Below are 24,884 nucleotides of genomic sequence, written 5' to 3' on the forward strand. Positions count from 1 at the left end.
AAATCAGAAGTAATTTGTTGAGCTCTTAGAACCTTTATTGAAGCATATCAACACAATGCATTCGTTCTATCACTCGTACAGTGTGTGCAACACCAAGATGGGAGGCTCAACACACTCACCAGCACCACAGACTTTCTAATGTGTTGACCATGGACTGTATGTGAGTTTGTGTTTTTTTTTGTTTTTTTTTTCTCTCAGGCAGTACTTGGTGGTGGTGTTCAGAGACAAACCCCTGGAGCTGTGGGACATCCGGACAGGGACACTTCTCCGAGAGATGGCAAAGAACTTCCCCACCGTCACTGCACTGGTAACAATGAATTTGCACACTGATAAAATTTGGGTTCTGTAACTAATTTGTTATTCAAATATGCTGGAAGAGCACACCAGATGCAACTGCTACTGCAAAACTGATATCTAAAAAAAATAATCTGTTCTTGATAATTCACTAATTAATGTGTTTATTTGCTCATCTATATATACTGCTGCATATCTGTCCAATTCCATCTCTCTTTCATTGCATTTGTTTAATGTCTCACTATGAGAGCTCCTCCAGTGTGATCTACTACAGTAGCTAAGCATCAATATAGCTAACAACTGCAGTGAAGTAAGGAAAAGCCTTGAAAACTGCGCAGTGGCAAGAAACTTTCTCCCTGGGATACTCATCGTGTGAGCAACCTGCTGGTCGCCCCCGTATTTCTCAGAAACTCTGTTCCCTAAATAGTCTGTTAATAGCCAGTTTTATTTCTGCACAGGCCACTGCCAATAGGCCCGTGGCGCCACATCAAATTACCTGAGGGACATTCGTTTCCACGTACTCCACGCTGGAAATATATGAGATCTGCAGGGGATAGAATGCAAGCTTTTAGTTCTGCCGTTTGGTCTTTAAATGAGTCTGAATACTCTGAGTTCAGTGTGCGCCAGCTGAACAAGAAGTGACCACTTACATGTGTGTGTTATGAGTGAAACCAGTTACTGAGATTCCTGTCGAAGCAGCGTCTATCTCAGGGGATCATGGAAGTTTTGCACCTGCTTATTGTAGCAATGATATTTAGCCTTCTTTAGATGCCTGCAGACAGAGGTGGAACTAGAGCCAGCCATGCAGGAGGCATTCCCACTTTTAGACAATCATTTATTCAAATGGAAGAACCAGGATTATACTCATAAGCCTACATTTACATATTGACTTTAATTAGATCAAAGAACCAATTTGAGAAGAGTGCTAATCATTTAAGCCTAATAGCATGTGTTGAACTATGGATATACATAATGAGCCGGGCACTCTGAGTACTGAGTAAATCTAACTAATGACATGATGTAACGGTAAATGGTTTTCACTTTAAGTATACAGCACCTTTACCTTGGCTCCCTTGGTGTGTTTTTCAGTTTCCCATTTAGCAAAAAACAAATGCATAAATGACGTGGAGCGGCCATGTCAGTAGCATGTTTAGTGTTATGCCCAAGACACGCTCTCCAGCTTAGCAACAGCAGCCCCAAAGTGACTTGTGGGAAAAGTGTATTTATTTTCACTCACTATTTACTTATTGAGAGAAGTTGTTGCATTTTGAATGGGAGCCTGTTGAAGTCAAAGATGATTTGTTGCCAGCCCACTGCACTTTAAGCACTCAAATTTATTTTACTCCTTTTCCCGACAATCTCTTGCGCTTTTTCAGCCCTTATCTTCTTTGGGTTTGTATGGGCCATTTGAAGGATTAGCCTGGGAAAATTTCCTCAACCTCAGCAAAGATCTCGCAATGGTTTCATTTTGTCAGAGAAAATGCTCGTAAAACAAGAGTTATACCGGACAAACTTTACAGTTGGGCCATAAAATGTTCAATAGTCCGAATAAGATGAGCAATAAACTTAATAATACATGCTTACGTCCCCCAACCCCTCATTTCTGCCTCATTTCCATATTGATTACAACCTCGGGTCAGCCAGATTACAGCAAAAGCGCTGCGGCTGCAGGAAGGATGCATGCTTGTTTGTTGTTTTTTTTTTTTTTATCAGCATCTATTGTCCCTTTCCTCCAGTCTTTCTGTGGTCGCTTTCTGCATTGAATTGTGCTGCAAATGTGTCCGGACCTGTGTCAGCATTCGTCACTGTAACTCTGTCTGTGTTTCAACAGGAATGGTCCCCATCTCACAATCTGAAGAGTCTGAAGAAAAAGCAGATCGCAGCGAGGGAGGCCATGGCTCGGCAGACGGTGTCAGATGCCGAGCAGAGTAGCGTTGAATCCTCAGTCATCAGGTTAAAAAAAGTTTGTTTTTGAAAACTTCTTCTTTCTTTTTTTCTTTTTTTTTTTTTGACCGACACTTTACAATTGGAAGCTTTTCAGATGCTTTCATTTTACTACATTTTTGCTTCTTTGGCTGATTTTACCACCAATCTATATTCTGTTTTGTTTTTAGAATATATATTAAAAGTGCAATGACTGAACTATCCAATTTATCAAAGCATTCAGACCCGTTGCTTAGTGCTCGTGAATAGCGATTTCTTTTTTTCAGTGCAGTTTAGTCTTACTCGAAACGATCCCACGAACTCGGCTCATCTTTTGTTTGGAAGGTTCTGTTAATCCTCTCGTTGCAAACAAATGAAACCGGGATGAATTTGGAGTGTCGGTGCACTCGTCTTTCCAGAGACGCTCATCTGGGTTCATGTCTTGACTGCAGTCAGGTCGTTTCAGTCTTCTTTAAACCAGTCTTGTATTTTTTCTGGGGGTATGCCTGAGGTCATTCTCTTATTGAAATATAAAGCCTCCAGCCTGAGATCCTGAGCACACTGAATGAAAATGTTTTTACTCAACTTTGCTGTGTACCTGCAGAACCTGCAGAAAGACGCTGCCTTCGTAATGTTTGATTAAAACTTTTAATTGGGTTTCTGCTTCATACACCAACATTTTAGATTGCTTAAAGGCAAAATTTTCCACAAGCTACCAGGCGCCTTTTTGTGAGAAACATCTTCTTTCTATCTCCACAAAATAATTTGTTTCTACAAAGTCATTGTGGATCTCATTTGTAGTGATCTTTGGCTTGTAGGTTACCAGTCTGACTGAGGCTTTTTGTCTCCGAACACTCAGTTTTCCAGGGCAGCCAGATGTCCTGATGGTTCCAAACTTCTTCCATTTTAGAATGATGGAGGCTGCTTTATATTTTCTCTTTTTTTGCATGCTTCCCCAGATCTGTGCAGTGACACACAATCCAAGCATTGTCTCGCCAACACACGACAAAAACAACAGAATCGCCACTCTCGGAGGCTGCTCCTCTTGCTTTATTTTATTTAGTAAAAAATAAATCAATAAATGCAACACAAATATGACCAGAGCAATTTTTATGGAAGAGCTGAACATTCTGGCCTTTTGAAACAAAGCTTAAAAAGAATGATGTTTACATAAAAACCTCCCAGTTGGTGCTTTGTTGAACCTCTTCCTGCTTTTGTGACGGCTTGAATTCTGTGAGACATGGACTTCATGAATGAAAAACAGTTTTCTTCATCAATCAGGTTCCAACATAGCAGCTGACAGATCAACTTTTCAGGATGGAACTTTATTATGTACAGTTTTTATTTTTCATTTTAATTCCACCATACATTTTCAATCATTTTGCTGGCTATGTTATTGAGTTGCTATGTCTTTCCAGAAGAAAGGTGTGAACCCCTCTGTGACAAGATGCACCATCATCCCTAAACATGACTTCAGCATCACCAAACCCTCTTTTGATTGATGACATATGAAAAGTGTCTACCTGACGTTAACCCCATATCATCAGTGATTGTGGAGACGTATCTTAACTACTAATTAAGACGGCTGAATGAACATCGTCTGAGTGTTGTAAAACAATGTGGAAATAGGGTTGGGAATGTGTTTAATTTCTTCCAGTTACAGGTCAGTAAAGAGGTCTGTAACAATCATGCGAAAGATTGCAGCCAGCTTAAATAATTGAATGGAAGTTAATTATTCAGCAGTTATGTCTCATGTCCGTTGAATTCATGAAGGCGTAAGTGGACTTTCAGGGACCACTGATGGGAGCAGATTCCACCACAGCTCAGTCGCAGGTTCCAAAACTAGAGTCTGAATGTTTAAGTAAATTGTTTACTTCATATTTTTTATCTTTTTTTCTGTTTTTTTTTTTTTAATGAATATAATGGATTATATGTCTGATTTCTTTCAGAACATATTATCGTTCAAACATCAGCCTCTCCACCATCTTAACTTATCTCTTGTGCCCATGGGTTACAACTACTCCTGGTTGAGTCTTTACTGGACTTAATGATAGTGCTAATGCCTTTCGAGTGCAAGCAGCAGAACACAAAGAGTGCGAAAGAAAATCAAAAGTGACATGTTAATGTAGGATAAACGTATATACCCCCCCACCCTTCTCCCTGCAGTCTCCTTCAAGATGCAGAGAGCAAGTCGGAGACGAGCCAGGCCATCTCAGCCAGGGAGCACTTTGTGTTCACTGACACAGACGGGCAGGTCTACCACATCACTGTGGAGGGCAACACGGTGAAAGATGGTGCACGAATCCCCCCTGATGTGAGTCAAGAGATTTTTTTTATTCTTTCATCTTTTTCATCTCCTCTTTCCTTGTATATTCTCAAACTTTTTAAAGGTCATCCAGACTGATGCCTGCACAAACCTCTTTCTGCCTGCTTCTTTACATCCGGTTGACGTGTTAATCCTTTTGCTACACGAAAAGCCTCGTCGTTTCTCTTACTTTTTCCTGTTCTTATCTGATGTCTCTGTCGATGTTTCTATTTATCCACCTTCTGTTCTTGTTAAAGTTGCTCATCAGTGCTTTCTATCGATCTTGTAACTCACACTGCTCCGTTTACTGTACTTCCCCTTGGATCACCGCGCTCCATCCATCACTGTGCAGTCAGTTTTTAAAGAGATTGATCGGGACATCTGATAAAGATATTGGCTTCAAAACCAAATGCGGCCAACCTGATGTATCACACTAGATAATCAGTCATAGATAATCAGTGAACAGAAAAACTGAGCAGCTTTCTGTTTTTATGTCCTTTTTTTAGAACAAGCAGCCATCTAAGCATGTTTCTAGTTTCTTTTTTGAAGCCAACAGCTTGTCCCAGATAGCGTTTTGCACATGTCCAACCTGCTGATGTAGAGGGTGACTCGGGCTTTTGGGAAGAGAAACTGTAATGACATTTACCTCGAGGGTATATCAACATTAGCCTCGCCATTCATTTATCTTGACATCAAAATGACCAGGCTAGTAAACAAGCAACATTACTGAAGGCATGATTTATTTTTATTTTTTTTAGATCATACCAGAAGATGGTTTGATTATGAGTCTACATATCACCGCAACAAAAAGCCCTTTAATTGTTAACTAAGACTCTGATTTAGTTGCCTGAGCATCCACACATCTGTGCTATTATTTCAGAAGTCGGATGGAAAGATTTCTCAAACCCTTTTCACCTTGTTGAGCTGAGTCATGCTGTGGTTACAGCGAACACCGAGTCAGTGAATACAATCAAGTTCTATTTCTTGCTACTAACGTTTATCTGCTTTTATTCAACTTTTTAATTAAAGACAACAGCACTCATCGTGTTCAAAACAGTATTATTAAAGGAAAAGCTTTATTGGGTATCGACTTGTTTGTAAGGGAGTGAATGTTTTTGCTGGTTCACTGCCTCCATCCTCACACAACGCGGACACTCAAGGTTTACCGGTGGATTTTAGAGCCTTGTGTCTTTGTGATGGGTGCTGATTTATGTCTCAAATGTTCAAAGGTTTTACAGTGCTTTCAGGATCATAAAAGGTTGTCATATCGCTTTCAGAAAAGTGACAGAAACTCTCCTAAAAAGTTTCACACGCTGTGGGTGAGCTGGCGCTTAATGTCTTCACATCAGCATTCTGTCTTGAGGCATACCTAAAGCCAGATGCTGCGCTTGTTTACCACCCAACTGCCAAGGATAATTCAATTTACTGTCTTGATTCATGTTCAAAGATAAAATTCCAGAGAACAGGATTTTTTTTTTATTCTTTTTTTTATATATAGCGGATAGATAAGGAAGGCTTTTTGAATGCTGTTGGAATTGCACTGTTTTCATGACCAAGGGCTTTGCTGCTCTGCAGACGTGTAAACGGTGACATCATTTTTCATGATGTATGTCTCCAGTTAGATGGAAGCTAGTCATCTTCTGACTGCTGGCCCGAGGTGTCTTCAGTGTTAGACTGCAACACTCATAGTGTAACAGCTACAGCAGCTCATAAGTAAGGCTGGTTGATAAGAACTCATACAGCTGTTTCTGTAATTGGTGAAAAAAGAACGCTTGGATCAGTTACTTGAATGAATTATGAATCTCTGAACAGTCACATACACACATATGTGTCTCTTCCCGTTTAGTCTTTAAAACTTCCTCTTTGTATAAACACCTTCCCTCTCCTCTTTTGCAGGGCAGCATGGGTAGTATCGCCTGCATCGCATGGAAAGGTGACACCCTGGTGCTCGGGGATGTGGATGGCAATCTCAACTTCTGGGACCTCAAAGCTCGTTTGTCAAGGTAGCAGCTAATTTCTGTGATACTGCTTTCGGTATATTGATAGATTCGTTTGTTAATTGATGATGAATAATTCTGGATTGTAGGACACAATGGGGTGTTTGATGAATGGATGTGGATTACAGGATGTTGTGCTTGATTAATTGAGTGAGTCATTAGTTGGCTGTTGAATCAGTGATGGAAATCATCTTTAACTCATTGGCTGCCAGCCATTTTCAGTGCAGAGAGACCCATACTGCCAAGTGTTTTACAGTATTTTGACTGATTTTCCAAGACCCACAGAAAAGTGTGTCTTATGACTATGTACACACCGAAATTACCAAAAGAAAGAGTAGACTCTCTTATTTCATCAGGAAAAAAAAGTTTGTTTCTACCATTTTCAGTCCTTTAGTAATAGACAGTAGAACATAGGTTGGTTTCACCAAAAACAGCTGTTTTTGACCAAAAAATGGAGAAAACAAGCTTTTTGTGCAAAGAAACCTGTCAAGCAGAACAGTGACTTTGATGCTAACATTTTTTGCTTTAGTGACACCTCAAACATCTGAAAAGTGGTTTCCTTCTAGCCTGGAAAACCAGCGCCAACTGCTGGACGGCAAAATGTTTTGCCTGCGATTGGGTCTGGCATCGAACCACTTTTCATTTTGAAAATACTGCCCTGAATCTGGCAGATGGCAACTAAACCAATCACAACGCAGAGATGTGTTTTGAATCAACGCGGGCGGGGCAGAGGGTTCTGGTGCGGGGTTTTGAGGGAGTGACGACAGAGCAGTGCGACGTTGGGCAGTGGAAGCGAACATAGACAGCGAAAGCACAACAAGAAAGATGGCGGCGGCAATGGAACAGCGCTCGTTTGATTCAGCCTTGGCATCAGTTTTGGAAGAGTCCCCTCCCACCAAAGCTTTCTGTCGCGCTTACTACGTCACAGTCAGTTGCGCTGATTGGTCAGAGCGTTGGCCTATAGGCACAGACACGGTTTGAAAGACAACGGGTTGTGCTCATCAACAATGTTCCGTTGTATCCATTGATCGGAGCCAGACTAAATTAGACATCCAATCCATTTAGGCTGGTTTATCAGGCTAGTTTCCTTCCATAAAACAGCAAAAACAACACTGAGAAGGTATTTTGATAGCATAGCATTGTCTGAGTCATTAGAACTGTCTGGTGGTGCGCTCCGCTGAGGTGAAATACGCGCACGCCGACGACTCTCTCCGCTTGGCCCGGGTATCTTGTCGGTGGATAGTAGTGGTACACTACTTCTGCTGCACAGAAGGCTCTGTTCGAGCGTTAGCTGCCTAAATTTTTTGTTTTGTCTCGCCGGCGACATTTTCTCCTTCTCCGATCTTGGCAATTATAGTTTACAAACATTTTGATTAGTCTCATTGGCTTCAAAGCCGCTTCAGTCTTCTTCTACAATGTATGTGATCTTTACTCATCTCCCATCCAAAGTGGCACTGCTGCCACTTTGCGGGTAATTTTGCCAGTATATTCTCTGTTTAGTGTTTACAAGCCTAAGATTTAGTGACAAACTCCGCTAGATTGTTCCCCAGCCCGCTCCATTAAAAAACGCAATTGACGTCTATAGACGTCTTTGGCAGTCAACGGTTGTATTTAAATTGACGTCTATAGACGTCAATGGCAGCCAATGAGTTAAGATGCAGTCCTTTTGTTTACACCTTTCTACCAGTGGCTCCCAAAAGTATCCAGATATTTAATTGGGCAGAATCTTAACGGCAATGCAGAATGTTATCAGGAGTCAATCAGCTCTACGAAATCTCTCATCAATGCGTGTATTGTGGTGATTAGAATGTGCTGCCTAATTGTTGCTGCATAACCCATTCGTTTCACCACGAGTAATAAATCACTCCTTGCACACCGTCTACATCAAATTCATCATCATTGGAAGTTGTGAAAGGTTATGTTCATAGTTCACCGTTTGAAATTCTGAACTAAGTTTGCAGTCCCAAAATGAACTGGAATTCAATTCAATTCAATTCAAGATACTTTAATAATCCCCGAGGGGGAAATTAAAAGCAGTTCCAGGACACCCATCCAGACAGACAACATAAAAACAAAAACAAGGGGAGACGGGTGACCATGGCCATGCAGCTCAGTGATGAGCGTTGCCAGATAGAAGAAAGGTACCACGTTAGGTGAGAGGAGGAGAAAAAAAATCATATTTCACACTACCCTTACCAGGATACAGTTTGAGATTGCAAAAAAACCTCAGCACAAAAAAAGCAAAACATACACAAAACATCAGCATTGGGACCGGTGAGGAGGTGTGAGAATTGCATATGTTAATCAGTGAGCATGTGTGTGCATGTGAGTGTGTGCAAGTAGATCTGTGAGACACTGTCTCACGCCATTGTCCTTGAAAGCGATGGAAAGTTTAAACAGTTTCCACAGGAGTCCTCAGGAAGGGGAGGGAGCACATAGGGCAGAGCGTCTGTTTACATAACATAACAGGAGAAAAAGTTTGCAGCTGGCAGCCAAGGCCAGCACAGGGGAGCCAGATTGAGATAACAAAAATTGTTTGGATGAAGTATCGTAACGAGGCTAAGTGACAAATTCTTCCCGCTGTAGGTACCAGCAGCAGCCAGTGAAAAAGATTCAACTTCCAAACTTCCTAAAACACACCTAAAAGAAACTAAGAAATGAGACAAATGTGACCAAATCCGGTGTGGGTTTAGCACTTCATGTGAAATCCTACAGAAATCATCAGACCCTTTGACACATGGGTTGCGACTTATCGGCACATAAAAGATGGCTGTGTTAACTCGCCACTGTTCCTCCTCATAATTGAGACATGCCAAGCAGAGGCAGCTCATCCCCTGTGGCTTCTGCCAAAGCACAATTCCGCATGACGCTCACAGTGTGGACAGCCTTGTTCAGGTCAAAATTTGCTGAAAAAATGAGTGTTCTTAATCGCTTTCATTTGAAGGCATCCGTGCACAGCCCTCAGCCTACACTTTAATGTTTGTTACATTGTTCATTTATTTTATAGTGTTATTATGCAATGATAATGTATTTACATGTTTATGTGTCAAAAACCAACCTTACCGGAATGTAAACAAAAAAAAAGAACAGGAAGTCTGCGAGTTAGTTAATGGAAAAAGCAATAGAATTGTTCCAGAAATAAGCAACAATGCTGATGTTTTCAGAGGAATACCAACGCACCGGGGCTGGGTGAAGAAGATCCGCTTTGCCCCTGGTAAGGGCAACCAAAAGTTGCTGGTGATGTACACAGATGGGGCAGAAGTCTGGGACACCAAAGAGGTGAGGCTCCATACGCCACCCATTGGCAGTTGTGAGTTATATGTCATTGTGACGACGGCGCTGTTGTTGTTGTTTATGTGTTTGGTGCATCTTATAAAATCGTAGCAGGTATCACTTCACTGCACGGCGTAGCTGCAATAAAAAAAGAAAGAAGCTGCAACAGTCTCTGGGTTCATTGCAGCATTGCAGTAGTTTACAGCGGTTTACTGCAACAGACCCATTTGGTTTCCATGGTACTGTACTCACTGAAGCACAGAGACTTTGTGGTAGGATGCATTAAACTAATGTCCTCTAACTGCAGCAGCAGTGTCCTGTTATTGTCCCGGTGTATCAAGCAGTCATTACAGCGCAGCTGCATGTAAGTGCATACTGAAGCATTACAGGTTTTCTCCATTACATTTGCAACAGTATAGATGATCGCGGTGCCTGAAAGCGGCATGCATCCTCGCTTCCTCTTTAACATTGTTTACCAACCTCATCATCAGACAGAAAGTTCTGTTCCTGCTGTATTTGTCTAATCTCAGTTAAGAATCCCTCCGGCTGGTTTGCACTCCAGTTCATCATCTGGTGTAACGTAATATTGGGCACTGTGTTTTTATTTACTGGCTTGTTAGCTGTATCCATGCCACAGCCTTTTTCAGCCTATCCACATGCAATGAGTATTAAAAAATTGAAAAGCAGATTAACGTGGACACTGGTGATTTGGTAAATTGAGGAGTCGAAGGGAAGATTGTTCCAGTGGAGCTCTATTATCCGGGTGCTGCTCAGTCCCTAGCCGTAAAAGCCAAACAACAGATGGATCCAGTTGCACGGGGAAATGAGGAGTGGTTATAGAGCAGGAAAGGGGTGAGAAGAAAATCATTATAGAGGGGAAACGCAGAGAGATTTCTGAAATGCCTCAGCACCCCATTGACAGGTGGGTTACACCAACTGCTGCCTCCTATAAAGCTGGAGAAGGAGGATTTAAAGAATGTCTTTTAAAAAGACCGTTAATGACTCCTTAACTCTGTATCCTGATGTATTCATCGTAGATTAGTTTACACCATTAGTACACCAGCATACTGTGTTGACCATTGTTGTGTCCAGTATCAAAGCATGCCTTACTTCATCTCTGCCTTTGCATTTGGCAGAATGATGGTGAACCCCCCCCCCCCCCCCCCCCCTTTCTCTTTACTTGTTGCAAATGCTAAAACATTTTTTTTTTTTTTAAATGGCTTTTAATTTGCTTTACGGTTGCTTGACATTTTTGTTAGCTTTTTATAGCGTCTTTGTGGCCTCTTAGACATGACAAAAAAAATCGATGTGTATGTTTGTACATTAGCGGGGCTCCCACAGAGATTTGGGTTTATGACAGGGGTGTTATATTCTGCAACTGTAGGGGGAGCCAAAGAGCAAAACATTTGCCAAATTGTCCTGTGTTACTATGAAAGTGTAGCCTGGCTGACGCGTCCACATCTTGATGAGATGGTGGTCTGGGAACTAGGTGTGCATTTTCTCATATTTGAGGCGTGGTTTACGAATGCCTAGAGCCGTTTATTGGGCGCTACGAATGTCTATCAAATGGCGTCTGGTTCTTCCCATGCTGCTTTGCGCGCGATTCATAGCCAATTGTATCACTTATACCAGATGACGTATGTAGAGCGACAGAAATTCGACGAGGAAGAAGAAGAAAAAAAAGTAAAATAAAAGTAAACTTGCGTTCTAAGCCTCTTAAAACACTTTCTAAGGCTGCATCGAACGGTAACGTTGTGTCATGTTGGATTAACACTCTACAAGCTTTGGTGTCGTGCATAGATGTCTTCATCGTCTTGCTGCCCCCCCCCCCGTTCTGTGATTGGTTCCCTAACTCAGGCAAAAATAAGGGCGGTGGTTTCCAGGCTGCCTTTGCAGTGTGAATGAAATCGCGTGCAAAGCAGCATGGGAATTCCCAGGCTAATGAAAGTGTCTTATTTACTTTTATTGTGACCTTTTTAATAGCTAAATACAGAGAAGTTTGTGGGTGGGAGATAATAAATTGAATCATGATGGTAAATGCAAATCTTATAAAGGTAACGGTAATATAGGATACAGTTTTAACTATCCAAACTCGCTTCTTTTGCAGGTCCAAATGGTCAGTAGCATGCGTATTGGTCGCAATGTGAACTACCGCATTTTAGACATTGACTGGTGCACATCAGATAAAGTTGTATTGGCATCGGACGATGGCTGTGTCCGGGTTTTGGAGATGGGCATGAAGTCTGCTAGCTACCGCATGGATGAACAGGATCTCACTGGTGAGCGAGGGAACAGAGATTGTCATAGGCTGAAAACGGGGGATGGGGGGGGGGGGATGATACTCATGGAGGTCCCGGTTACACATTGCGCTGTGACGCACGTCGTTACAAAATCCTTGGTCTAATATGGTGTTGTTGTTTATCTGTGGGAAATGCGCACAGATCCAGTGTGGTGCCCTTACCTGCTGCTGCCCCGAGCTGCCCTCACTCTCAAGGCTTTCCTGCTGCTGCAGCCCTGGTCCGGAACCTTCACCATGGACATCACTCAGGTGTAAGTCTCACCCATTAAAAACACATCAGCGTAAATGTGTATGAAAATAGCAGCTCGGTGTAACCTTTAAACACAGAGAAAACATTCTGTATGTGCACAAACAACTTTTGAAGAGATGCTTGGTGAGTGTCGCGTATGCACTAATTAAACAACATGGTATGAACACACAATATAAGAGCTAAGAATATACTGAGCCAGTGTGAGAGGTCAGAACGATAGAAGTGTCTTTTCTGTGTGACAATCTTTTCTTCATCAAAAGTTTTGATTTCAAAACTTCCAACTTATAAACTGTTAAAGAACTAAACACTGGCAGCTGCCCTTAATACAAGGTGTTGTTGGAAAGAAAACAGAGCAGCCCCCTCACATTCTGTCCACACAGTGTGCATTAATGATTGAACAAAACTCCTTTAGGATAAATTGCTTTTGATTTTACTTATTGTTCACCTCACAAATTTAACACCGCCAGTGAACCATCGCCTTTTAAGTCTTGCCTCCTCAGCAATCTCAACATATTTGTCCAGTAAATCGAATCTAATAAATTGGTTTGTAGATATTTTTAAGCTTTCTTATCTAAAAGTAATCTTCCTTATCAGTTATTAAGAAGTCCTATGTCCAGGCCCTATTTCCTCTGGGCAGAAATGTGAATAAAACTGAAATGCGTTCTTCTTAAAATATTCTGTTTTCTATATTTTATTTTGCATTAGAGGGTGATTGTAGTTTGATGTAATCAAGTAGAATTAGATGCGACTTCTAAGAATTCAGTAATTGATTGATTTAGAAATATATACAATTTTAAAGCTTATTTGGAATTGAATGTGAATCAATCAGGGTTTATAAAATATTGAATGAATTGTAAGCTATCATCCGAAGGAATTTTTTTCTTTGGCATTTTACTTGGTCCTGAGTATATCAGTTGCACACAGCTGCTTTTTTATTTTTTATTTTTTTTTTTGAAGACTGCTGTATTAGCCGTGTGAGCCATCAGCCATCCCTCAGCGTAAATGGTACAATAGACTTTACCTGACACCGCAGATAGATTTCTCAGATCAAGCATGTTCTCCAATTCCAGTTTAATATGGGGACAGGTTTCATTTCTGGAAAACATGAAAGCGGCCATTTTAATGCCTTTGATCCCTCCGTTTCAGAGATTACAGTGAAAAAGTTGAGATTAAAGGCCTGATCCAGGAGCAGCTCAACTCGTTGTCAAAGTGAGTTATTATTTTGTTTTTCTATTTCTCTTTCTAAATGGTAGCGCACACTACAATGTTTAACGTGACGGTCATAATGCAAACAGCAGCTTGATATCTGTGCAATTTGTATGTTTGTCTACATATTTGTGCCACGTTTGGGTTGCAAACAGGGTGCCTTATGTTTAAACCGCAAGCCTAAAGCGCATGTAGCCTGTGTGCTGAGGGGTAAGAACAACAGCCACACTGTACGCGCTGCGTTTGAGAGGCGTAATTGGCTCTGGCTGTATTCTGATTGTCTGTCTCTGATTGGCACCCCAGTGATATGAAGAGTGTGCTACAGGACCCGGAGCTCAGTCTTCTGCAGCGCTGCCTCCTGGTCTCACGGTGAGTTACAGCTCTGCGTGGTGTTTCCACTGTTTTTGAAGTGCAGATTGTACTGTCATGAGGGATTACCGCTACGCCTGTCAGACAGTGCATGCAGACAAGGTTCAAACAGGAGTTTGTATTTACTGTGAAATAAATGTAAAGAAACCAAAACTAAAACACACCCTCTTCCTTCTGCTCTGCAACTACTGATTTAATATGCCATATTTAATCAAACTAATTATGCATACAAAAGCCAGAAATAGATCATTAACTTGAGTTGGACACCCTGGTATAATTAGATCAAAGGTAAACTGTAACTTTTGGTAAATCATTCAAATTGGCTGCCAGAAGACGAGCTTTTGCTGGGTTAGGATTGTGGTAATCTGTTGCTCCACAAAACATCCTGACATGAGAGCTGATGTCAGCAACTCTGATCTCGTTTCTGCTTCGGCTCTCATTTCCCTCGAGTGTCTGACGAATCTAGAACAGCCAGTCTGAGCAGAAATGCTTCCCCAGTTTTCATCCTGTTATTTAAGGCATGATTTATCTGAAAACTCCAAGGCTAGCAAGTTTTTTCTTCTTTTTTTTTTTTTTTTGTCTGAGCACTGTGACCATATTTCCTTAGAGAGCCCATGAAGATGTCTCTGCATCTGGCCATCCAAAGCTTCCGTGCCATTGTTAATGCCGTACGGTAACCTAGCAACAGCCGTGTGCCTGTGCAGTTATATTAAAGGATTCTGAGGAAGTAAACGATGTAAGAAAAAGCAGCAGAAGCAGGAGGAGGAGGAGAGCTTACTGAAAGAGCAAGGCGTGGGCTGGAAGATACAGGAATTGTGGTCATTAGTGAGCATACTACTAAGAAAGACACATTGACATATGAGACGGCACAGTGTGACTAATTACTCCAGAGAGAGCGTTCCCCCTTTTAAACCCAGCGTATGCATTGTTGTGGTGAAACTGCAGGCTGTTCGGGGACGAGTCTGATCTTCACTTCTGGACAGTGGCCTCCCACTACCTCCAGTCGTTTGCACAGGCTCGTCAGCTAAGTGTGTCCACCGCCGAGGGAAGTGAAGCAGCCCAGCCGTCACCTCAGAACCATCTGGACATCTGCCACGACGTCCTGTGTGAGAGTTCTTACTTCGAGGTCAGTGAAATAAGAGACCAAGAGAAAGTGTCTTTAGATGAGAAAATAAAGACAAATGTGGATATGATCCCAGAGGTAAACATCTAACAAAAAAAAGGATTCATCCAAAGCCATACACCATGTAAATGAACACAACAAACCTCTGTCCCTCGTCACACACAATGTCAACATAACTCCTGTCACAAATTCCATTTCTAGTAATATTGTGTATCCCCTCTGTTGTCTCCCAAAGGTCCGTTCAACTTGCAATTTTTAGGCCTTTGATGTTAAATCCATCTCTCATTTCATCCCGCACAACATTTAATTCCCCCAACACTTCCATCAAGTGCTCTGGCCTTCACATGGATAAACTCATTTATACAGAGAGATCTCTCTGGTTCGTGCGGTGTTGTCTCAAATCAATGCATCTTGCTGATGACACAGCTGGATAAGTGTCCAAGGCTCTTCTACTATACTCAGAATATTTCATTTTTTTTCAGCTATGATTATCAAAATGGTTTGTTCTTTAGAGTTTTAGAAAAGTACCATGTGAGCAAAGCCGTTGAAGGTTTTCGACGTTGTTTTGCTGATTGTCATTTGCTCAGAGTTGTTTTTTTGTTTTTTTTTTAATTGTTTTGTGATGATTACTCAAATAGTGGAAATACAGTTCTGAGCAAAAGTGTGTCGTCCCCCCTCCCTCCCTCCAGTGGAAAGTAGGAACATGATTAGTCTCTGAAGAAGAGATGTTTTCAATTTGCAGAGTGTAAATTGACCGTCTAATTTCTGCTAGAGGAGGTCCAATTAAAAAGTCTCAAATAAGCATGTAGCTCTCTTTTCTTTTTCGTGCTTTTTCAGCTTTTTTCTCTTTTTTTTTTTTTTTCTTTTTTGGGGGAGATCTTGCTCTGGTTTGTTTTTTGTGAAGAGTCTACCGCTTTTTAATGAGGGCCCATGCAGTGATCACAAAGTTATGACTTCTGAGGAGCTACCCAGACATTCTGCAGCAACATTTAGTTCCTGTGGTCATAAAGCTGCTTTAGTGACAGTAGCCCGACTGTAATGACTTATATCCAGGGCTGCAATACCTAGCACGCAGGTCTGGTTACAAAACTCATTTGGTATCTCTGCATAGATTTATATCCAGGACTTTGACTTGGGGGAAAATTCATCATTATAATGTGCAAAAAAAAAGAAGAACTTGTCGTCTCTGTAATAATTATACATAGAAGTGCTCACATATACAGCCTGTGTAACTCATGTTCTGCTGCGCTGTTATTTCTCCCCCCATTTCACATTTTCCGGCTCCAGTCCTTTTTTAAATCGTAATTCTTTTTAGCAGCTGTTTCCATGTTACGTGCCCGATCATTTGCTGAAAAGAAGTGGGGGGGGAGAAAAAGCAGCTTCCCATCAGGGAACATCTAATGAAATAATGAGGAAACAGCCATCAGTAATGAAACCAGTGTAGGAGGCATTGTCACCAGAGAGCCTCTTGAATTTTTTAAACGCTTTATAATTACATTCTCCATCTCTGGACTCTCCATTTGTACAATTGTCTTCCCATGTCCCATGTGCACCAGCGCGTTTCTACGCTGCGTCTCCCACACGTGCATGAGGTTTGACCGTTGATGTTTGGAAGCCATGTGGAACACAAAACCAAAGTAAAGTGGACACTAACTTGCTCCTTCACCTTCCCTGCTCAACAGAAGTTCCAGTTGGATCGGGTTCACTTGCAGGAGGTGAAGCGCTCCAGTTATGAGCACACCAAGAAATGTGCTGACCAGCTCCTCCTGCTGGGTCAGGTAAGCACTGCATCTGCGAGTGACATTTGAAATCGCTGTTCAGATGCATTACAGGGCTTTGAAATTCATCACATGTGAATGTGTTTTGTAGTTGGCTTGCTGCAACCTATGCATGCACGAGGTCTCACTCATTTTCTCCCTGAGCCTTACACATATTCACCCTCTTTAACATAGATGGTCAAAATCCTAAATGGATCATATCAGTGCTGAGGACAGTGAATGCTGTTTCCTCCTTCCCCAGCACCTCAGCTCGCGGGGACAGGCATTACCTCTCCTCCTTCCTCTCTCGATGTCACGGCTCTCACTCTAATCACAGTCTGCAATCAGGACGCTGTGTGCTGGAGATGCAGTCATCCAACACTCAGACAGACAGACAGAGGGCAGCCTGTGCTGACCCCAGCATGAGATTGAGCCTTCATCTACACCAGATGAAAAGCACGATAATGAACATAATTTCCCCTCGCAGTTCTGCTCTCCTCTGTTCTCTCACAGCGGAAACCTGCCAGCGGTGTTAATGCCTTGTTTTCTTCCTGCTACCTCAGTCATTACACTGTCTTCACTTTGTTGTGGCTCTCAGACGGACAGGGCAGTGCAATTACTGCTGGAGACCAGTGCAGACAACCCCAGCTACTACTGTGATTCCCTCAAGGCCTGCTTAGTGACCACCATCACCTCCTCCGGCCCCTCACAGTCTACAATCAAACTGGTGGCCACCAACATGATCGCTAATGGCAAGCTCGCAGGTAGTGTTACTGTATGTGTGATAGCAATTAGCAACCTACTGTTTCATTGGGCACAAGCGGCTTTAATCCTGTGGGTGTCCGCCGCCTCAAATGATCTAACTAATTGTTTAATTTCTGAAAAAAAACAACAGTAACTGATTGTAGTTTTTGTAAATTTTAAATTGGAACTAATTATTGAGAGATCTTTGAGTTAGTGGGCTTTGCCAGCAGTGTTTAATTAAATCGTGGTACTGCTGTTAAAGAATTTTTCTCCACCATACATGTGCAAACCTTGTCCACTTTTGCTGTTTTTTCAGAGGGAGTTCAGTTGTTGTGTTTGATTGACAAGGCAGCAGACGCCTGTCGCTACTTGCAGACCTACGGGGAGTGGAACCGAGCCGCGTGGCTGGCAAAGGTAACTCAGCATGACGGCAGCCATCAACAGGACACATCAGATACAGCGTAGTGTTTGGATAGTTTTGCGAGGGCTATCAATGCTGGGTGTTAAGCTTGCAGATGAAATTAAACGTCGACGTTTGTGTCGCTATGAGCTGTCGCCAAGAAGATCCCACCTGCTAGCAGCCTCACACTGTTGCGTTACGTGCAAGTTCCTCACTAAGACGAACGGCGTCAGTGACTTGTGCGTTTTGTGGGCTTCCAGGTTCGGCTAAGTCCAGCCGAGAGCGCGGACGTGCTGAAGCGCTGGGCGGAACACCTGTGCTCCCCACAGGTCAACCACAAATCCAAAGCCATCCTGGTGCTGCTTTCCCTGGGCTGCTTTCACAAAGTAGGAGAGATGCTGAACAGGTGAGAACAAGCTCCATATTAGTGCTGTTGTGAAGTACTGGTTGTAAACCCTTCATTATTCCCTATTTGTCTACCCGAGAATGATACCTTTCACAAACCAAATTTCATTTCCAATACAATGTTGGACACATCAGACGTTGACAGTGTGACGGGAATATATTGGTGACGGGTCTGGACTGCATCTAGGCCAGTCCTGCACCTGCACTTTTCTCCTACGAAGCCATGTTGTAATTGGTGCAGGGTGTGTTTTTTACATGCAATATGCACGGCCTGCCATGAATAAGATATGTTGTCTTGATGGGACCGTACGTTGCTCTAAAATCTGTACGTACCTTTCAGCATTGATGGTGTCTTTTCCAGGAGGGAATGTTAGCAGTTCCAAAGGCACTAATGCAGCCCCATACCACATCAGGTGGTTCCTCTCCTCTTTAGGCGGGAGGATCAGGTTTCCATGATATGTGAAAAGAGTTTCAAATTTCCATTTGTTTGACTACGGAACAGCCACTTTCCCGTAGTCCGTTTTAAATTAAAGGGATACAAGGTAGTTTAGCGGCAGTATAGCGATCTCTATTGGTCAAACTGAAATTCTACACTGTCGTAAAAATGCCCACCTGTACACACCCACGAACTAAACATCGTGGCGAATGCTGCCGTTGTGTTATTTAGTCAGTGCAGTTAGGTCATCTGATTCACAAGTGTAGACTGCCCACGTAAGATACTATAATCAGAGATTTTCTGAAGAGAGAACTCAAGATAATATGCTATAATACTGTTGCTGGAGGAAGTGGCCGGGGACAGGGACGTCTGGGTTTCTCTGCTCAGGCTGCTGCCCCGCGACCCGATCCCTGGACAAGCGGCAGATAATGGATGTATGGATGTATGGATGGACTGTTGCTGATCTTGAATGGGATTCTTCCCTCATCATCGTGTATTCGTGGAGTGAGTCCTTTGTATTACCAGACACTTACAAAAATTACATCTTAGACAGATGCGCGCAGGTACTACCAACACACGCCGCAATAAACGCAGAGTAGACAACAATTCTTGTTCGGATCAAAACGCTATTCTTATTCTAATCAGGTCAGTCCGTGTATTTCTGAAGCTAGGCTACGTCTCGAACTCAGGAGGAATTAGAGCACCGTCATCACCTGTCTCTTTGTGATCTAAAACGCAGATCACTATGGTAGATGAACAAGATCACGCTTGGAGAAATTTCACAAAGATGGGAAGTGCCAACATCGAACGTTTCATTTTCAGTCTGTGAAAGGCAGAATATGAAACACTTGGTGTTGGCTCTTCAACGCAAGCGAACACATAGCCTACAACTACAGCTAGCATACAGTACCTAGCTAAGTGCCGTAAACACAAACGACTCTTCTCGCGCATCACGACACTTCAGAAGCGGGTCGCTCCTGCCGAAGTTACATATGGGATTTTCAGCATACAGACCCCTGTTGGGAGCGAGACAGGCTTCATTCGCTTACCATTGACTTGTTTAACCTTTGTTAAACTCCTGAAGGCTATAATTTTAGGTGAAAATGCTACCTAGTGCTCCTTTAACTTTGGCCTAGAGAAGATGGCTTCTTGGTATGTGTTAGCTTCAACCTGCATTTTTGCATTGCATGGTGACTTGTGTTCACAGACAATGATATCCAGAAGAGTTTTTGAGCCCATACGATGATTTCCATGAGAGAGTAATGTCTGTTTGATGCCATGCTGCCTGAGGGCCTGAAGATGTCCAGCTGTGGTACATCTTCTCCTTTGAAAGACTCTGCTTCTTTAAGATGCTCTAACACACTGATGTAACTTACTGACGGATGCTACATGTTCAGCCAGCTTTTTTAGTACCACTTACTTTTCCAGCCTTTTGTTTCACTTCTCCCAATTTTTTTAGACATATAGCTCCCATCAAATTCAATATGAGCCACTATTTTTCACAAAACAGTTAAATGTTTCACTTTCACCATTTGCTACGTCTCTGTTCTGTTGTGCGTAAAGTTTTGGTTAATTAGACTTCCTCATCTCTGCATTCATGTTTTAATTTGCATTTTCAACAAAGTCCCATCTATTCCAAATAGGAGTTTTTCTATTTTTCTCTTGATGTTCATGGCTTTTAATGCAAAATCACAAAAAAATAATACCTTAACAAGTCTTGTTTAATTACTGTCCAGTCAAATCCATTAATCCAAATATGTTTCGCATTTTATTCACTAAATTGACATTCCTTTTTTTACAGTCAAGTTTTATTGTTTGACATATATTCACCTTAGTACACCTGAGTGTCTCTAAGTTTCTCTTTCTCCTTTTCCTCCCGAAGTTTATTGAAGGACACATTACAGTGTTTGGTATGGACTGACCCTGTACCTCTTACCTCAGCATCCATCAGCTGCTGGTTCTCCCTCTTGACAGCTCTTGCTCTGAGATGTTCCTGGCATCAAAAAAAGCTCTCTTCGGGAATTAGACAGCCATCAGGGCCACAGGGTTGATGTATGCTTCAGGATCACAGACATGAAGGCAGGGATGATGCTGGTTTCTGGCAATAGTTCTAACCCCCTCCTGCCTGTGTCTTTCTTCCTTTTCTTCTCTCCCTCTCCTGGGTAGTATGAGGCACTTTGATCGCGCCGCCCTCTTCATTGAGGCCTGTCTGAAATATGGGGTGATGGAGGCCAACGACACTTCAAATATCCTTTCTCAGAACCCATTATTGTGCTCAGAGAGCCATTTATAACCAGAGCTGGCTCCACTGCTGGGTCTATCCATTTCTGTGACAGACACGCACCTTATAGCAGGAAGCTTTTTTCCTCCATGAAGGTCAGTTTAAATGGTCGCCATCTCTGTGGCCATAGCCACAGTACGGTCACAGTGCTTAGGTAGTGAGATTACAAATTTATGCTTAAAACACATGTCACGTCTTACCTAACCACAAATGCATCAAACAAAAAGTAGTGAATGTTGGCTGGACAGAGAATTTTACATTTGTTATTTAGTTATAGTCTCAGTTTTATATGCACCAGCCACAATATTCCCACTTACAGGTGAAACCATATATAAATGAATATATACACATATATGTGTGTGTGTGTGTGTGTGTGCGTGTGTGTGCGTGTGTGTGTGTGTGTGTATATATCTATATAGATATAAAGAAAAAAGATTTTTCTATGCTTCACAGCTTATTAAGGGGGTTTAATGTGACTATCAACTCAAACACTGAGAAAAGACTCAATTCTGGCTCTTTGTCTGCTGATCATAAATCTCACTCAGTGGGTGGCTGGGATTTGCAGTGGATTTCTGTCACACTCCAGGCTTGGAATAGAAATAAACAGTCTCCTCATTTTTTATCCCCACCCAAATTCAGTTTGTGTTGCAGCCACTGTTCCTCAGAAGTGGGAAATCAAAACTGTTCTGCTCCTGCGTTTTGCATTGCTTCTTGACAGTAATTCTCATCAGTTACGTTGCGTACTTTACTTTCAACAAAAACAGTTTGTTTTCTCTGCCGGTAGTTTGAATCGATTTTTTTTTTTTTTTTTTTTTTTTTTTTTTTTTTTTGTATCCGACTAATTCAAATCGTGAGGCGTGCTGTCGTGTCCCACTGTTACTGTATAAGTTTATGTGTAACCCATTTGATTAAAAAAAAAAGGCACTGATTACATGCCTTTGTCCTATGAAAGCAGTTATCCACTTTAAAACACTATTCCACGTGGAAAGGTGGGGGCCAGACCACACTCACAGTGATGGTTGTAAGAGCAGTATTTCAGTAAAAATTTCCGAAGAGCAAGATTTTGGATGCAAATGATGTAACGTCACTCTCATTTTATCTTTGTTGCATAACTGCTTAATTGCAGGCATCTGATTAATTCCTAACAATTAGGTCAAGGCACAAGCAGAGACATTAGTGTCTGTGGCCAATTAATCTTCATCAGCACTGTCACAAACCAGTCACATAACGTGGAATAGGCTGAGTGCTGTTGTTTCATTCAGAGCCAGTGAAATCAGTGCTGCAGCCATGCAGCAAATCCTCCCTTTGTGACGTTCACAAAGTGCTGTGTGCTCCGTGCCACGCTGAAATGTTTGGGGTTTTTCCTTGACCCGCATCTGCACATAAACTTATTGAGGCTGCGTTTTTGGAGTACGCCCGGCTGCTACGCGCGCTGGGCCTGCGGGAGGGCGCCGCTCTGTGGGCGTCGCGGGCCGGCAGCGCCGGGGAGCAGCTGATGGAGGAGCTGTTCCAAGGAGAGGGAGCGGTGCCAGAGGGCAGCGTCGGCGAAGACGAAGTGAAGCTGGGACAAGAGGGCACAGAGTGATCTCCAGGGTGAAGAGTAAATCAGGGGTCTGAGTCTAAGGTCAGTAACTCAAGCATCGCAAAGGAGGCCTGTGACAGCATCCAGGAGAATCACCAACGTCATCTTCACATCAGTAGAAAAAGAGGAAGTTTGAGATGTTACCTCCCTGGGGTTGATGTTTTCTAATGTGTGGTGTAACCAGTGCGTGTTTGTGCTCATGTGTATATGCATGTAAAAACCCCACAAGAAACACTTTGTATCCTTTGTTTCTTTCTTTTTTTTAACGGTTACTTGTTACGCCTCATTGATAATTTCAAAGTACTGCTGTGGCTCTCCAGGTTTAATTTGCCTTTATGTTCCTGAAATGAGAAATGGCACTGAGTATTTATCCCCAAATAATTGTCTCCATGTTTTTATTTGAAACGGCTTCTTTATGACTTGATTCCAAGATTTGATTTTTGCACTTTTAAATGAACCCAAAACATTCTAAAATCGAGATGGAACCTCGTTGAAGTATCCTTCTAACAGAAACATGAGACACGTGATACACCTGAGAATTCAATCCACATCAGGCAGTGCTTTGTAAGTGGTTGACCAAACCTTGCTGTCACACATGCCTCTCTAGCCATAATTATTGAATGGCAGTCAGATTATATAGCCGGGCCACCCGGCACCTATTAGACACTTATCAGTGTGTTATCTCCCTTCAGCCAGAGAGGAGCAGAATCTGAGCGCAGCCACCTGAGTCATATCATTTAATTAGCTTACACAGTTGGGTAGATACTGGGTGTACGGTGATCCATTCCGATTATCCCAAAGGAAATTTTAATGTGCTATTTTTATGAAGACCTTCAACTATACTTTATCTGTGTACTTTGATGTTTATATATTGAAGTTGTTCTCTTGTGTGTGTGTGTGTGTGTGTGTGTGTGTGCATGCGTGGGTGTGCGTCATACAAAAAGAGCTATTAAAATGTGTTCGTCAGACCTCTGAAACATGGAATAATCTGTGCTGCTCCCACTGTCACTCATCACGATCTCACAACCCGACTCTGAAGTTGTTTACTCTCGCTGGCGCCTCTCCTTTGCTCGACTTTTGCCTCGTTTTGACATCATTGCCTTGTAGTGCGACGAGATGTGCTGAAACGAGAGAGTTACTCCATCCACAGGAACTCCTAGTGTTGTGTTTCATAAACACGTCTGTGCTGTTTTCTTCTGTGTGACGGTAAAAATTCCAGGCAGCGTCACTATGGTAACCCTGGCCTATTTTACGGGCCTTCGTGTTGTTCCTGTATGGTCCCTCTTCACATTGTCCCGCTAACTGTACGATCGCCCAAATGGCGAGGAGTCACGCAACCCAGCAGATGATTAAGTGTAGTCTTCCTGATGCTGATCCTGATCTGTTGTGGAAGCAAAGCGTACTGATCTGCCACTTGATGATTAGGCACACACTGCTGTTCTTTATGCTGTACTGCAAAATTACACCTTTGAAAATCCAAGCAAGTAGACGTGACTTTAATTGTATGTTTTCTTACGAGATAAATCATCAGACCGGTGTCAAAGTTTATCTCCTTTAATGTTCATTGTTTACACAGTGATCCCAATGCTTTAAGCTGTATTACAAGCAAAAGAAGATATATGTATATATTGATGGCAATAAATTCCAACTTTAAGCTTATCTTTTTGGTGTTTTGTTTCCAATATTTAGATCTTGACACAAGAGGGCACTCTTGTCACTTAATAGGAGGCAAAGGGACTGTGGCGCTCCGCAAAAGCTCTGTTTTATTAATTGTCCTTTCTAATGATCCTCTTTTGATTTCAACCCAGGTAGAAGAATCTGAATGCTCATTCATTTATCAAACTGCCTTAAAAGTGAATTAGCCCCTGCGTGAGCCACTTCCGCAATTAATTACTTCTTTTCTGCTCAGTCGGAGGCCCAACAGCTGGCCTCTGCTCGCTGCCCAGGTCTAACCGTTTTCACTCTTTTCACCGCCTCGGATTTATTCATTGACGTGAATTCTGTTTCTTCTCTCTCCCCTGCTCAAAGCTCCGCACAAAGAGAAGAAAAACAGTCTGGAACATGCAGGCCTCACAAATGACTTGCTTGTGTTCCTTTAATGGCCTGATGAATAACTGCCGGAGAGCCGTTACGTCCAGGTCATCAGTATGCAGAGCCTAACGACAGATTTTCTACTCTGGGCTGCTACTTATACACCGACTACCACCCAGTTAGCTTTGAAAGCAACTTCCATCCAGCAA

The 24,884-nt window shown here is 42.4% G+C and overlaps 1 protein-coding gene across 1 annotated transcript in view; it reads left to right on the top strand.

Moving 5' to 3' along the window:
* Positions 1 to 24,303, top strand: part of wdr11 (WD repeat domain 11) — a 58,442-nt gene extending 34,139 nt beyond the window's left edge. The window contains exons 14-29 of the mRNA XM_075475715.1: positions 199 to 307; positions 2,126 to 2,247; positions 4,384 to 4,531; positions 6,419 to 6,525; positions 9,684 to 9,798; positions 11,900 to 12,071; positions 12,234 to 12,342; positions 13,488 to 13,550; positions 13,851 to 13,916; positions 14,862 to 15,042; positions 16,722 to 16,817; positions 17,395 to 17,560; positions 17,857 to 17,954; positions 18,201 to 18,346; positions 20,948 to 21,027; positions 22,445 to 24,303. Of these exons, the coding sequence (XP_075331830.1) occupies positions 199 to 307; positions 2,126 to 2,247; positions 4,384 to 4,531; positions 6,419 to 6,525; positions 9,684 to 9,798; positions 11,900 to 12,071; positions 12,234 to 12,342; positions 13,488 to 13,550; positions 13,851 to 13,916; positions 14,862 to 15,042; positions 16,722 to 16,817; positions 17,395 to 17,560; positions 17,857 to 17,954; positions 18,201 to 18,346; positions 20,948 to 21,027; positions 22,445 to 22,647 (1,981 nt within the window). The 3' untranslated portion in view covers positions 22,648 to 24,303. The remainder of the gene's footprint in view (positions 1 to 198; positions 308 to 2,125; positions 2,248 to 4,383; positions 4,532 to 6,418; positions 6,526 to 9,683; positions 9,799 to 11,899; positions 12,072 to 12,233; positions 12,343 to 13,487; positions 13,551 to 13,850; positions 13,917 to 14,861; positions 15,043 to 16,721; positions 16,818 to 17,394; positions 17,561 to 17,856; positions 17,955 to 18,200; positions 18,347 to 20,947; positions 21,028 to 22,444) is intronic.
* The last annotated feature ends 581 nt before the right edge of the window (positions 24,304 to 24,884 follow it).

The sequence above is a fragment of the Odontesthes bonariensis genome, chromosome 2 (assembly GCF_027942865.1).
Source record: "Odontesthes bonariensis isolate fOdoBon6 chromosome 2, fOdoBon6.hap1, whole genome shotgun sequence".
Lineage (NCBI taxonomy): Eukaryota > Metazoa > Chordata > Actinopteri > Atheriniformes > Atherinopsidae > Odontesthes > Odontesthes bonariensis.